General features: G+C 37.7%; 1 protein-coding gene across 1 annotated transcript; it reads left to right on the top strand.

Annotated features, from left to right (window-relative positions):
- Positions 1–3,362: 3,362 nt before the first annotated feature.
- mrps27 (mitochondrial ribosomal protein S27) lies at positions 3,363–12,741 on the top strand. Its single transcript, XM_029439840.1, has 11 exons — positions 3,363–3,435; positions 3,712–3,789; positions 5,298–5,368; positions 5,501–5,559; positions 6,105–6,219; positions 6,775–6,853; positions 7,700–7,815; positions 8,005–8,107; positions 8,224–8,366; positions 9,429–9,593; positions 12,241–12,741. Exons 1-11 carry the CDS (start codon positions 3,363–3,365, stop codon positions 12,478–12,480), a joined length of 1,242 nt encoding a protein of 413 aa, XP_029295700.1. The 3' UTR covers positions 12,481–12,741.
- The last annotated feature ends 534 nt before the right edge of the window (positions 12,742–13,275 follow it).

The raw sequence follows: 13,275 nt of genomic DNA on the forward strand, positions 1-13,275 counted from the left end.
TTCAGTCCTTTATCAAGCAAAAATCCCAACTATTTGCTTTACAGCTTCTCAAATTTGAGGATTTGCTGCTTTTCTGTGTTTCATATTATTGTAAAAGGGAATAACTTTATGTTTTAGACTGCTAAAGCGAAATAAACATCTTTCACATCATTTTATGTCTTTTTGTCAAACTAATCCACAGATAAATTTCTACTCAACAAGAGGTTAAAAAAAACGTCCCTAAAGTTATATTATTAACAAGGCATGTTTAGAAAAATGATTTAAACTTCTGTTTTACAATTTTGTTTTGTAATTATTAATATAATCTTTATATACCTTTTTTTTTATTACGATAGTGATGAAAAAACAATTTTTTAACTTTTACGTCCATCTTCCTGCACATCATTTCTGTTTGATTTTAACTTGTGCAAATAAATTAAAGTCAAAATCAAAATGATGACCAGCATTATACTGTTGATGCTCTTATTTGATGTAATAGTCCTCACAGAAGCATTACTGCTCAAGCATAACAATATATTCATAAGTGGTAATTATACACAATACTGTTCTTATTCATGAAAAAACTCCCCCACCAAAATGACAATCAAATTTCATATAATGTGTTTGTGTCTCATGCCTATTCAGACACTAATGTGTTACATTATGTGATGCTATGGCTGTGAAATAAAAGCGAAGCAGACAGGAGATGTGCGCAACTGATAAACTGAAAACAAATACTTTTTTGCATCACTGGACCACGTCCACAAACAGACACTTCTGTAGATGGAGAGAATAGTGTGGGAAGAAGTTTGATATAGGGCTTTTGATGGAAATTGATTTCACACTTAGTATTGCCTCCAAAAATACCAACAAAAGGACACAACAGTGCACCAACAAAACATAACAAAAGCGTAGAAAATAATAGAAAATAGTCGGAGTATATTCCTGAAAAGATATCTTTATCCTCACTTGTGCGTGTAGAAACATTTCCTGTCAGTTCTCTCTAGTGCAGCTCGGGTAAGAGCTTCCTGTTTTGCTGGTGAATGAGAAAACGAGATGGTGCTACAATTCTTCCACGTCATTCTCAACCTGTCACCTCCTTTGACCCACAGCCAAGAAAGCTTACTGTAATTATAGCTGAGAACTGTCGTCTTCTTGAAAAACAAAAACACTGAAAGAGGTGAGAGGACAACAGGTCAATAGTCAAATAAATACACATTTAAAGTAAATTCTTCAAAAGTAACACAGATTAGGGTGCTTTTAGGGGTGGGTTACTATGTTAAGGATTGCCTGCAATCTTTTAAACATGACTGGATAAATCTAATGTCCTCGACAAGCCTCAGGAAGCAAACACTGGGACTCTGCACGTCTTTATTCGTGACACGGGCAGAGGGAAGCTGCTGCACTTCTACCTCAGTGGATTTATGTCTGTGTCCTTTTTTATGTAAACAACGCCCTCTTTTGTCAAAACATGGTTACTTTTCAAGTGCCTTTTTTTATATCAAAATATTTTTATATTCAAGAGATTTCTCCTGTAATTTAATTTCAATTTCAGTTACTTTTATTCCCCCCAGCCAACACATTTATGAGTACTGATGATCTGACAACAATTTTGGATAAGAACAAAATGTATAGAAATAAATAAACAAATATGTATGCAACAAGTCTTAAAATATCCTATAAAGGCCCTGTCATACATATCCGTATGACAGAAACGTATGCTGGCGTATATGAAATATCGGCAATACGTTGATATAAATTAAGGGTAAGTTGTGATCGTTTGAAGGACGCAGAAGTTAGGCGGAACACGCCAGACATGCGGCCATGTAACACAGCTCCGTATGGCAGAAACATGCCGGCGTATATGAAAAGTAGCTCAAAATGTGTCAGAGTCCAAATATGTCCAACTTTTCCACAGCGGTGTTGTAGCTGACGTATACATAACGAATACATAACAAATAATTATACGCATGTCAAACATTGATAGGGTATCACTTACTTATTTAAAACGTATCAGAGCATCTGGCCAACGCAGCTGGAAAAGTGCCATCTGGTTCACGTCATGCTGATGCTGGAGAACGGCTAACATGCTGAACGCTAGCTGTACTGTAGAAACATGTTTAATAAGTTACTCCGTCGTCAGGCATCATCTTAACATAGGGTAGGAATAGGTTATCCACTCCTTATCAATAAGTTGGCTGTAGGATTCACCGTCAGCCGACGTAGCCTATATCTAACGTTCCTCTAACGTAGTCACGTAGGTATTCACGTACTATATTTAAGTAGGTAAGTATTCACATACTATATTTACATAGGTAAATATTCACCTACATATTCCGTATTCACGTATGTCTAACGTCACTTATGTGTAACGTCTGCATAACTTATGAAGCACACGTCGGGTACGTCCGGTAATTTTGAACATGCTCAAAACATCAGCGTTCAACAACGCACCCCAGCGTAACACAGCGAGGTCTTAACGAATACTACTTATACTTTACCTTATATCAACGTAAACTTATGTATATCTTATGGATTCGTCTGATACATTTTGTATTAGTAAGTGATGCGCTATCAATAGTTTAGACATGCGTATCTGTATATGTTCACTTTTCTGATCTGATGAAAAGTTGGACGTATTTGGACTCTGACAAATTTTCGTATGCGTCTTCATAAGTTTCTGTCATACGGATATGTGTGACAGGGCCTTAACCGGTACTACAAAAACAAAATATTCAATTTTGATACTGTAACCTATTTGTATTTAGATGTATCCCGAAGCATTTAAGAATGAGTTGGAAAGATTATAGACTGTGATTCTTTTTTGTAATTTAGGTGTCTACTTTTTGACTATAAAACTATACTAATTTATGGGTAAATACGCATAATTTTATAAATAATAAAAATAAATGATCGATATTTATGATGAATATGATTAAAAAACTAAGTTGTTTTAAATAAAAACTTTTTTTTAATGAACCTTTTTCTGCACTTTTACAATGGTATTCACAAATGGTTAATAAAATACTTTTTCTGTGCAAATTAATAATTTGAAAAGATTAAGTGTTTTATAATAACAATATGTATTTTTTTAATGTATTTCATTTTTCTCTTAATGCATATTTCTGTCATGGAACTAAACAACCTTTCTTTCTTTCTTTCTTTTGTTTTTAACTCTAAGTCTATATTGAACTACATACTTTACAATTACAGAATGTATTCAAACTAAAAATGTTCAACAAAAGTTATAAAAACAAACAAACAGTATTTCCGTTTTGTTCTCACTTTTGGTATAACCCTCTTATGTCAGTCTTGGTTTGGTGTAATGTAAATATCAAGCACCCCCCACCCCCGTCCCGGCTAAGAAATGGTATCGTCCAAAGATGGCAGCCTCCGTGTGGAAGCGTTGTGTGACTGCAGCTGTCAAAGTTAAATGTTTATCTCCTTCTCTTTCAGGTAAACACATCGTATATGCAGCCATTAGAAAAGTACATATTACATGATTCCATTGCTTTGTTTGTCTTCTATTTCTTTGTAGTCTATTGTCGTTATTTGGATGTTTTGGAGCTAAATGTCCCCAGTTCATGCTGCGAGCTAACTGTAGCTAATGTTACATTAACCTGCACATCTCGTCGTCGTTAAGGTCTCTGAAAGTAATGCAATGTAACCGGCTTATAAACATTAAGTATTTGTATATAGATGACCTGGTTGACTGTTTGTTTGTCTTCGCAGCAAGGAGATGGTTGCTCTCAGCAGCTTACAGAGACACCAAAGTGTGGGATGCGAGAGAGAAAGATCCTCAAAACCTGGGTAAGAGATAAAACTGGTCATAATAATAATAATAATAATAATAATAATAATAATAATATAAAAATATTCAGTTAATGAGCAGTCCAGCCAAAAATGTCTCCAGCGTGGATGGAGGTCAGGATTTGTGGGCATTTTCCAGGGGAACCTGTCACTTAGAATAAGAATAAGGAGGCTTTTCAACAGTTGGCACAATAATGAAAACACAAGATCTACTTTTAGAGGTGCAGAAACCATTGTACATGCTTTTATCTCCTCACACCTTGTTTATTGCAGCAGGCTCTTGTCTTGTGTTAATAACAAAAACCTTGAAATGACTACAAATGGTACAGAACTCAGCTGCCACGCTTTTAACTAGAACCAAGCGTTAGGATCACATCACGCATTCTTTGGCCCCTTTCTTTACACTGGCTCCCTGTTTGTTTTAGGATTGATTTTAAGATCTTATTGATGACCTGGCTCCAGACCTTTTTAATTCTCTATGAACTATTGCGTAGTTTGAGATCCTCGGGCAGTTGTCGGAGGACCCTGAAGCTCTGGAACGACCTGCCTGAGCTAATAAGGCTGTCTGAGTCAGTGTCTTCTTTTAAGTATCAGAAAGCATATCCTGATTTTATCTGAGTTGCCGGTTTATTTGATTGTTTTTTAACTTCTTGTTTATCATTCACTAGGATATTTCCTTAACATTAACGTTATAATAATAATAATAATTATTATTATTATTATAATAACTTTTATGTACATGCAGCCTTTTTAAATAAGAAGCAAACATGTACAAGATAAAAAAAACAGGATAAAAGTCTAAATAGTTACAATAAATACCATCAGTTAAGAAAAAGCCAATTGTTAAAAGTACTTTTTAAGAAGACATCACTGAGTTTGTCTGTTTAGCTTAAACAATGAAAACAATTGGCAACTATTTTGATAATCAATTAATCTTTAGTCATTTTTCTTGCAAAAAATGTTCAGCCTCTCAAATTAAACAATTTCCTACTTTTCACAGTTTTATATCATAATAAACTGAATCGTTTTGGACTGACACAACACAAGACATCACCTTGAATTCTGCAGATTAGGCTTATTGGTAATGAACATAATTGTTATTTGAAGCTCTATAACTTCAACTCTATACCCTACACCTTTTTAAAGAAGGGAGCTTCATTCAGCTGTGAGTGTGACCGCAAACAAAGTTCACTCTGTCACAGAGTGGGAGGGTGAAGGGGCGGGATTGGAGTTGGGCCCAAATCTAACTGTGTGTGCACTCGATCAACACAAGAGGGCAGTGCAACGCTGCAGCCTCATGGTGCACTCTTTGCTAATTGTTCAATAGTGTGGATAGAGCTACACACAGTGGACCATGGCTTAAATTAAATACAAATCTGTAATACTTAAGTTTTGAAAGGTTTAAATGGATCACAACTGACTCATATTGACTACTATAAAATATATTGTAATTAGTTTGTTTATGGCATGATAAACTGTCTCCTTCCTTTTGTTATTTTAACTTACAGCTTTACTGGCGGCCACTATGGACAGGACTTATGAATTGAATCTTCCAGTTAGCTCTCTGACTGTGTCTCGGGTAAGCTCGAGATTTAAATCACCTGTATTTGATTTGTTTGTCCTGTCGCTGATGAATATAAATAAACAAATACATTTGAATTTGATGGCAGTAGGGACAAAGTTTTCAGCAACTTTTTATTTTCTCTTTCAGTTTGTTGACAACATTTCATCTCAAGAGGAAGTTATTCAAGCAGAGTACTACCTTTACAAGTAAGAGGGATAATTTTGACTCTTTCTGCATCAGTTTCGATTGTTTTGCTTGGAACGAGTTGTCTGTTTTGGTTTATGTTCAGTCACATGCTTTTCTTTGTTCGTGGCAACTCCAGACTTTTCCTGTTTACTCCTTCCTCTGGAATCTGCACCCAATCTGTGATTATAAGATTTAGTAAATTTCCCAATCTTGTTCACAGCACATTCATTTTCATAATCAGGTGAGAATTATATAACAACCTTTCCCTTTTGGGAAGCTTGTAAATAGTTATTGTTGATAAATGAAATTGTCCTTGATGTGTTTGGACTCCTGTGTTGAGGTTATTTGAGATTTCAGGGCGAAGCTGTTCACTTTGCTATTTGCTCTTCTGGTGGTTCTGCAACCGAAAACACTTGTGACATTCAAATATGTCGCATGTCAGTCTCTTCCCTGCCTCACATCTTCATCATTTTATCTTGCATATTAGTAAAGCAGAAGTCTGATGGACTGATAAAAAAAGATAAAACTTAATGTCTTTCTTTTTTTTCTTTTTCTATCCCTCCAGGTTTCGTCACAGTCCAAACTGTTGGTACCTGAGAGACTGGACCACTCACAATTGGATCAGGCAGTGTCTAAAATACGGAGTCAAAGACAAGGCTCTGCACACACTCAAAAACAAGGTACACAACACATTATAATCCCTCAATAAACTAAACACAGAAGACTCGTTGGCCAATGCAAAAGAGGCCCATCTTTATAATCGTAAAGGAAATCTGATCAGAGCTGCAGTTATCTGGCAGTGTGAGCGATCACAGATCCAATCTTAACCACCCAGATGCATTTTCAAACTGATCTGAGCAGCACAAATAACATCAAACATCAAACATGTTTGACATTTTCAGCCCAGCATGTTTACTGTTCCTGACTGAGTCGTAGTATCTGGGAATCACTGAATTATTCCATCAGCAGAGACGTACACTAGCCTATGACGTGTTTACAGTGAGGTTAAACCGTCAGTTTGATCGCCTCTGATGTTTTGATTGGCGTCATGTTACTGTGAGACAGTGAAGGAGTACGAATCAGCAGTTGTGTTATTATGTGCTATACACGTCTTTACCAAATCATGAAGGGTAAACAGTCGATGTTCATGAAATAAATCGTGTGTGTGTGTGTGTGTGTGTGTGTGTGTGTGTGTGTGTGTGTGTGTGTGTGTGCGTGTGCGCGTGTGCGTGCAGGTCCAGTATGGAATCTTCCCAGATGACTTGACCTTCAACCTGCTCATAGATTCTTACATTGAGGATGGAGACTTAAAAAGTAAGGCTAAGGATTTTTTTCAAAGCCTTTCTCAAAAAGGCTATATATATATTTATTTTTATATATATATATATAGTGCTTATATACTGTAGAACTTCAGTAATGCCACTAAAATCCAATGTTTGTTGTTTTACTTTGAATGATTAATCTATATTTTTTGTATTGTCAGCAAATCCCATGAAAAGTCCAAAACCAACAATGAACCTATTGACACGTACTGCCTGAGCAACTAAAATCTTATGAAATAAAATGTCTTATTCCTCTCCACATAGATGTCAATAAGAAGATTTCCATCCATCTGTTTGGATGTACATTTTCATTATGTTCATGATGTTAATTTGTGGTTGACTGGCGCTCTTCTCTACGGCAATGGTTTAATGGCACCCGACTGGAGAATTAGTTATTATCGTTATTTAGATGAATATTCACATAACTTTAGAGGATGGAAATGTGCAATCATTTGCATTTTCTTTTAGATTTTCTGGAAATCTGTTTTAAATTTGGATGGAAACTTGGCTATTGGTTGGTTGACAATAAGAAACGTGTAGAATAACGACAGACTTATTCTTTTAACTTCACAAAAGGTGAACAGCTAGAGCGGTGAGTTATAAATCATGTTGGATACTTGAAAAGACTTAAGGTTCTTAATAATCCAACTCTGCTAACTCATTAAATGTTATAACTAAGAAGATATTTCTGTAATATTGACAATTATAGTTTTATCACCAAAAATATTATTTTACGTAAGATTTGTCCAAAACAAAGTATCGACTGTAACCGTATAAAAATAATTTAAATAAAGAAATTGTGTAAAAATGACGTAATGTTTTTGTTGTAATTGTACAGGTGCGTGCTCTGTGGTTGAAGAGGTGATGCTTCAGGAGGCCTTCGACCTTCCCTCCACTCAGATCCTGTGTCTGTACACCCTGGGCAGTTACCTAGCAACCAGACCACAACTGACTGTGAGTGAAACCGCAGCAACATGGGCGGCAGGTGTCATTAAAACAAATGATCCCAGAATATTCTTATGCTTGTAAATAAAGTACATTCATTTAGCCACCACACTGAAGGCATCAATTCTCATTCAAAAAGCAGGACTAACAAATATGCTACTAAACAAGATGCTTACACTTGTTCCTCGCTGGGTTCAGGTGTCGGAGGAGCGGCTGCTGGGCGCATCGCTGCTCATCTGTGGGATGAAGCAAGACAACACTGTTGGCCTCAGCGCTCAGCTACTTGGCAATGCTCTGCTCGGTGCGTATTTGAGTTTCTCCCCCCCCCCACACTGCTGTATTTCTTAATGTCATTCATCCGTTGATCTTTCATTATGTTGTCTGTTTCATTTGTTCTCCTCCTCCTTTCCCATGCAGGCAAGGTGGAGATGTTAAAGGGAATACATGCCGTGTTCAAAGGGATGCCTCTCTCCTGGGAACGTGGATATCTGGGCCAAGCACTGGCCGTCATGGAGAGAGTGGCCGCAGCTTCCGGTGACGTCAAGCTGTCCAAAGACACAGTAAGGGCTGAGAAAATCAAATTCAACCAGTATTTCAGTTTGTGCCAGTGTCCTCTTGCACAAAGAAAATCATCCGAAAGAAGAAACTTTCTTTGACGTTTCAAGTTCTTGTTAACTATAAAGCTATTTATCATTTCCAGTTTTATTCAGTTGGTCCCTGACATCATGTTACCCTCACATAAAACACACAAGTGAGGGGAAACGGCTTTTATATTTGGGGAAAAGATATCGCTAGTATCAGAACAGAACTCTTGAGTTCAAGTAATCATTTTCAGGAGAATAAATGTTGGATTGGTGCATCATTAAATATATCGTATCACATAACAATAGAAAACATGAAACCAGGAGGAGGGTGAAAAGGCATGTTTGGATGGAAATAATCAAGCAGTTTTCTCTTTCTAGTCTTTGTTATGGATTTCTCCACTGACAACCAAACAAACAGTGTACGACTGTTCCGGATTAAACTTTCTTTCAAATAGGATTGGATGTTGTCACACAACCCAGCATTATAAACGCACACAGAAGAGACTGTTGTTACTTTCCAGGTGGGGTGTAGGACACAGACAGTCTCCATCTGCTGATATAAAGCACACATGCTGTCATATTGTTGTTATTTTTACATATTTACACAAACGCACACTCGGGTGTAGCACCTCTAATGCGGCCTGTGCTGTCAAGTTCAATAGTCCAGCTTTGTCCACGTCTAATGAGATTTTGAAGAGCCTGGAGCACAGAGGATGTCTGTGAGAATCACTGCAACAGGAACTAAACAGCTTGTGTCAGGCAGCAGCCCGGCAATAATGTAGACAGAGCAGATAACGCCGTAAGACGGAGAGGAAATATTACATCTCAAATGAAGGTGCTGGTGACGGCTGCCTCAGGTGACAATTATTCTTACTTTACCTAAGATTAAGAGGTGAGGCGTTCCTCCTCTGTTAACATTTTCTTAAAAAGATGTACCTTCAGGCAGTAATAGCTGCTGCACTTTATGTTGATTTTGAAAAACATATTAAATGATGATCTTTCTGCATGCTCAACGTTTATTTTTTCATTATTCCTCAGCTGGACTACATGAATGACTTGCTGCAGGAACTGTCTTCTACTTCAGACAGCGACTCCTCCTCTGGAGAAGAGTCAGCTGCTGAGGAGAACAAGAAGGAAGAAACCACAGATGAAGATGATCAGGCCGAGCAGGCTAAGCTACCGCAGTATGTCAACAGATTCAAGGTGAGTGTTTGTTGTGTACAGCAGGTGTACTTTTGTTTGTAGTAACTGAATTTACATCAGTTTTCCTTTTCAGGGCTAGCCAGTAAGCATGTTATACAAAGTGTTTCCTGTCATGACGGGGGTTGTGACTCTGAGTGGGCAGCATGCTAAGGACTTTATAATTGAGTCTTGAAGGGGAAATTTCGCCATCTTTAATGTGACGCTCAACCAAAACTTAGTGTAGCCGAGTTGCGCCTCTACTTATGCAGATAAAAAACTAAAAGCACGGAGAACTAGCATGAACCAAGACAGAGACCACTCTTTATTATTTACCACATTGTCATATTGGCAGCGCATTACAGCTTAACACCTTGTGTTTTTACCTTTCACAATAAAAGCCTAAGTTAATTCACTCAGCATTTCAATAAGAGGCAAATCAACAAATCAACAAAGCAGCTTAATAGCCTTGGGTAATAAAAATGTCCTCCCTCCCTCTCCCTTCTTCTGCCGTATACTCTGGCTCCACTAAATAAGGCTGAATTTCAGATCTATCACTGCAAAAATGTTTCCTCGTCCATAACATCCTCTGCGTCATCTTGGAAAAACATTTTCGATGTTGGAAACTTTGTTTGCAATAAAAGTGAAAGCAACAAGGAAGTTCTGTTTTTGTACAGCATCTAGAGCTCGCCCCCTGGCTACCCAGAGAAATCCAAGTTTGGGTAGTTTGTAGTTCTTCCCCCAACTATAACCCTTTCACATCAGATGAAGCTGGATGCAGGAAGAACAACAGATTTTGCAGCAGTAGAACTCCGCTTTCTCGACCAATATAGCACATACTGGATTTTTGTTGCTTCAATCAGACTACATTTACCATCAGCTCGGACTAAACATCCAAATCAAAGGTGGCACATTTCTGTTTTAAACAGTTAATTGAATAGTACTAATAAGCTTTATTTGTATAGCACCTTTCATACAAGAATTGCAGCCCAAAGTGCTTCACAGCAAAAACATAACAATTAGTACAAGATTAGACAGAATAAGAGCTTTTACAGTACAATAATCACAGTGTTGATGTGAAAGAGTCTGAAGTACCATTATAAAAATAGCAGATAGCAAAATTTAAATAAAATAACATTGGAGTATTGTGCCTACGGTAGTTTCCCTATCTGTGCAGTATCATCACACCCTTCTTGTAAACGTTTTAAACTATCAGGGCCATATTTTGAAAGCATGAGATCAACAATGGGTCCCTGTGGCCCTTCAACTGGTTTACTCCCTTTGCTACCTATTCCTGGTAGTCTTTGATTTACGTTTACAGTGTCAACCTCTTTGTATAAAACACAGACGTCTCCGTGAGTCCAGATTCCTTTGGCAAAATCTTGGTCAAAGCCCGCTTCATAAACAAACCCCTGTTTGTTAAGTTTTATGAAACCGGTTAAATCGGTTAAAGCCAGTTTTTCTCCAATATATTCTTTAATCTCTCACTTTTCCACTAATTGTGTAAAGAACATGTAAACACATTTCACACTCTGAAAATGTATCCTTGTTACCTTTACACATTCAATGTTAAACCAGTAATAATTCACCATTAAAAGGCAAAGATAAAAAGATATAAAATGTCACCATTAAAAGGCTAAAGTAAAGAGATATGTTTTTATCTTACTGTTGAAGATATTGAGCGAGCTTGCCTCCCTGATGTCTGCAGGTAAAGTGTTCCATAGCTTTGGTGCATAATTGCTAAAGGCTGCATCCCCAATTTCCTTTTTGATGTTTCTGGGAACAGTTAATAAACCAGTAGTGGATGATCGTAATGTTCTTGGGGGCACATAGTTGGCAGTGTAACTTGGTGCGATTCCGTTTAGGGCTTTGTATACAAGGAGGACTATTGTGGAGACTCCCCCCATGATTGTGGTTGGTGTTGTGGGTTATGTCAACACCCCCCGCGGCCTGCGGTCCTTCAAGACCATCTTCGCAGAGCACGTCAGTGACGAGTGCTAGCGTCGGTTCTACAAGAACTGGTACAAGTCCAAGATTCCAAATTACTGTTAAATTAGTAACAGTAATTTAGCACACAATCGTGGTCTTAGCTAAATTACCGTGTGTGATGATAAAAAACAATGATCTGCTTTAAACAATGGTTTCAATCAGTGATCTTTACGATAGTCAAAGTGCATCATTATTACATTATTACCTATTCTTGAGACGAGACTTGGTAGCCTAAAGCCATGTACATGCCCGTGAGCTGTGTAGCAGATAGCTGGTTGGACCATCTCCATCATACTAATAAGGGATTTAGTAGCAGGGTTCAGCCTTTTCCCTGATATTGTTGTCAGTTTATAAGATCATATCCTGCTTTGCTCTGTTGTCAAATGAAGAGAGAAGTGTGTGTGTGTGTGTGTGTGTGTGTGTGTGTGTGTGTGTGTGTATGTATGTATGTATGTATGCATGTATATGTATATGTATATGTATATAAAACGGTAATTCCCTTTTGAAGGGCATTTATAATTACTCATTTCTAAAATTAACTGTGGACCTTCAGATTTCTTTTTAAAGACTGATTCCCGATAATCTTTCTTTTTTATATGTATAGAATAGACATGCCTGGAGGGTTTCACTCAAGTCGTTTATATGAAGTGATGAGGACACTGTTGTTTCCCTGCTTCTTTAGGAGCTGAGCAGCCAGCTGGAGTCAGAGGGTAAAGTGGACTCGGCCTCATTCCAGGCTTCGGCGACCGCTCTGGCTCAGCAGAACCTGGCCGCTGCGGAGAAACCTGACTTGGAGCAGTATGAGAGCCGTATGCAGGCCTGGGAGGCAGAGAACAGGCAGCTGATCCAGAGAGAGAAGGAGATGAGGGCAAAGGCATTGCAGGAGAAACTGGAGCGGTTAGCTGCCAGGGCGGCAGCCTAACGGGGAGAGAGATGTAGCTGAGCAATGATCACTGAAATTTCCATGCACATTTTAATTGTGTAAATAGGAGTTTTTACACAGTTCCAAAATTGTGAAATATCAACATTGATAACATCTACATTTGCTCGTGTCACTAGTCAGTTTTGTATATAACAATTATTGTTGGCTTATGTGATAAGTATTGCTCTGTTCTTATATAATTAAATGGGGCAAATATGAATATATTGTTAAAATAAAACTTGTTTTCATTTGCATCAGAAATTGTGTCTCACATTTATTGTTTTTCGGGGATGATATCATTATTGGAATGCATGAACACATCACTTGTTAAAGCCTGATGGTCGGGTGACCTCATGTAAGCAAAAAGAAGTGAAAGCTGGTGAATAAAATCTTACCATCACTCCCCCCCCCCCCCCCCCCACTCCTTTTCCTCTCTGCCTTTCAAAAGCATCTTTGTACGTTTTCTCACAGGGGAAGGAAAAGGGTATTGCACAGAAGAATTTACTGATAGCCAATCTACAGAAAACCAAATTCTTTGGCCAGAAACATTTTTGTGCACAAAGGAAAACTCAAATCATGCAGTACAGTTCCTGATAACTGTAAGAATAGACACGAAGTTCACGTCTGTGTTTGTTACAGTCAAAAAATATCAACATGAGTGCAGCATCAGCTAAAACAAACAGCACTCATTGGTTAATAAAAACGCACACGTTACACTGGCAAATGGAGTTAAGGCTGAGTTGTTTAGACTCCATAGAAAGATAAGATGATAGATCTTTGGAGAAGAAAATGTTG

Source organism: Cottoperca gobio, chromosome 9 (assembly GCF_900634415.1).
Source record: "Cottoperca gobio chromosome 9, fCotGob3.1, whole genome shotgun sequence".
Classification (NCBI taxonomy): Eukaryota; Metazoa; Chordata; class Actinopteri; order Perciformes; family Bovichtidae; genus Cottoperca; species Cottoperca gobio.

Excerpts from the sequence above, each read along its gene's own strand:
- mrps27 (XM_029439840.1), top strand. The coding sequence starts at position 3,363 with ATGGCAGCCTCCGTGTGGAAGCGTTGTGTGACTGCAGCTGTCAAAGTT. Across the intron at positions 3,790-5,297 it reads GAAAGATCCTCAAAACCTGG|CTTTACTGGCGGCCACTATG; the intron begins GTAAGAGATAAA and ends TTTAACTTACAG. Across the intron at positions 7,816-8,004 it reads CAACCAGACCACAACTGACT|GTGTCGGAGGAGCGGCTGCT; the intron begins GTGAGTGAAACC and ends CGCTGGGTTCAG.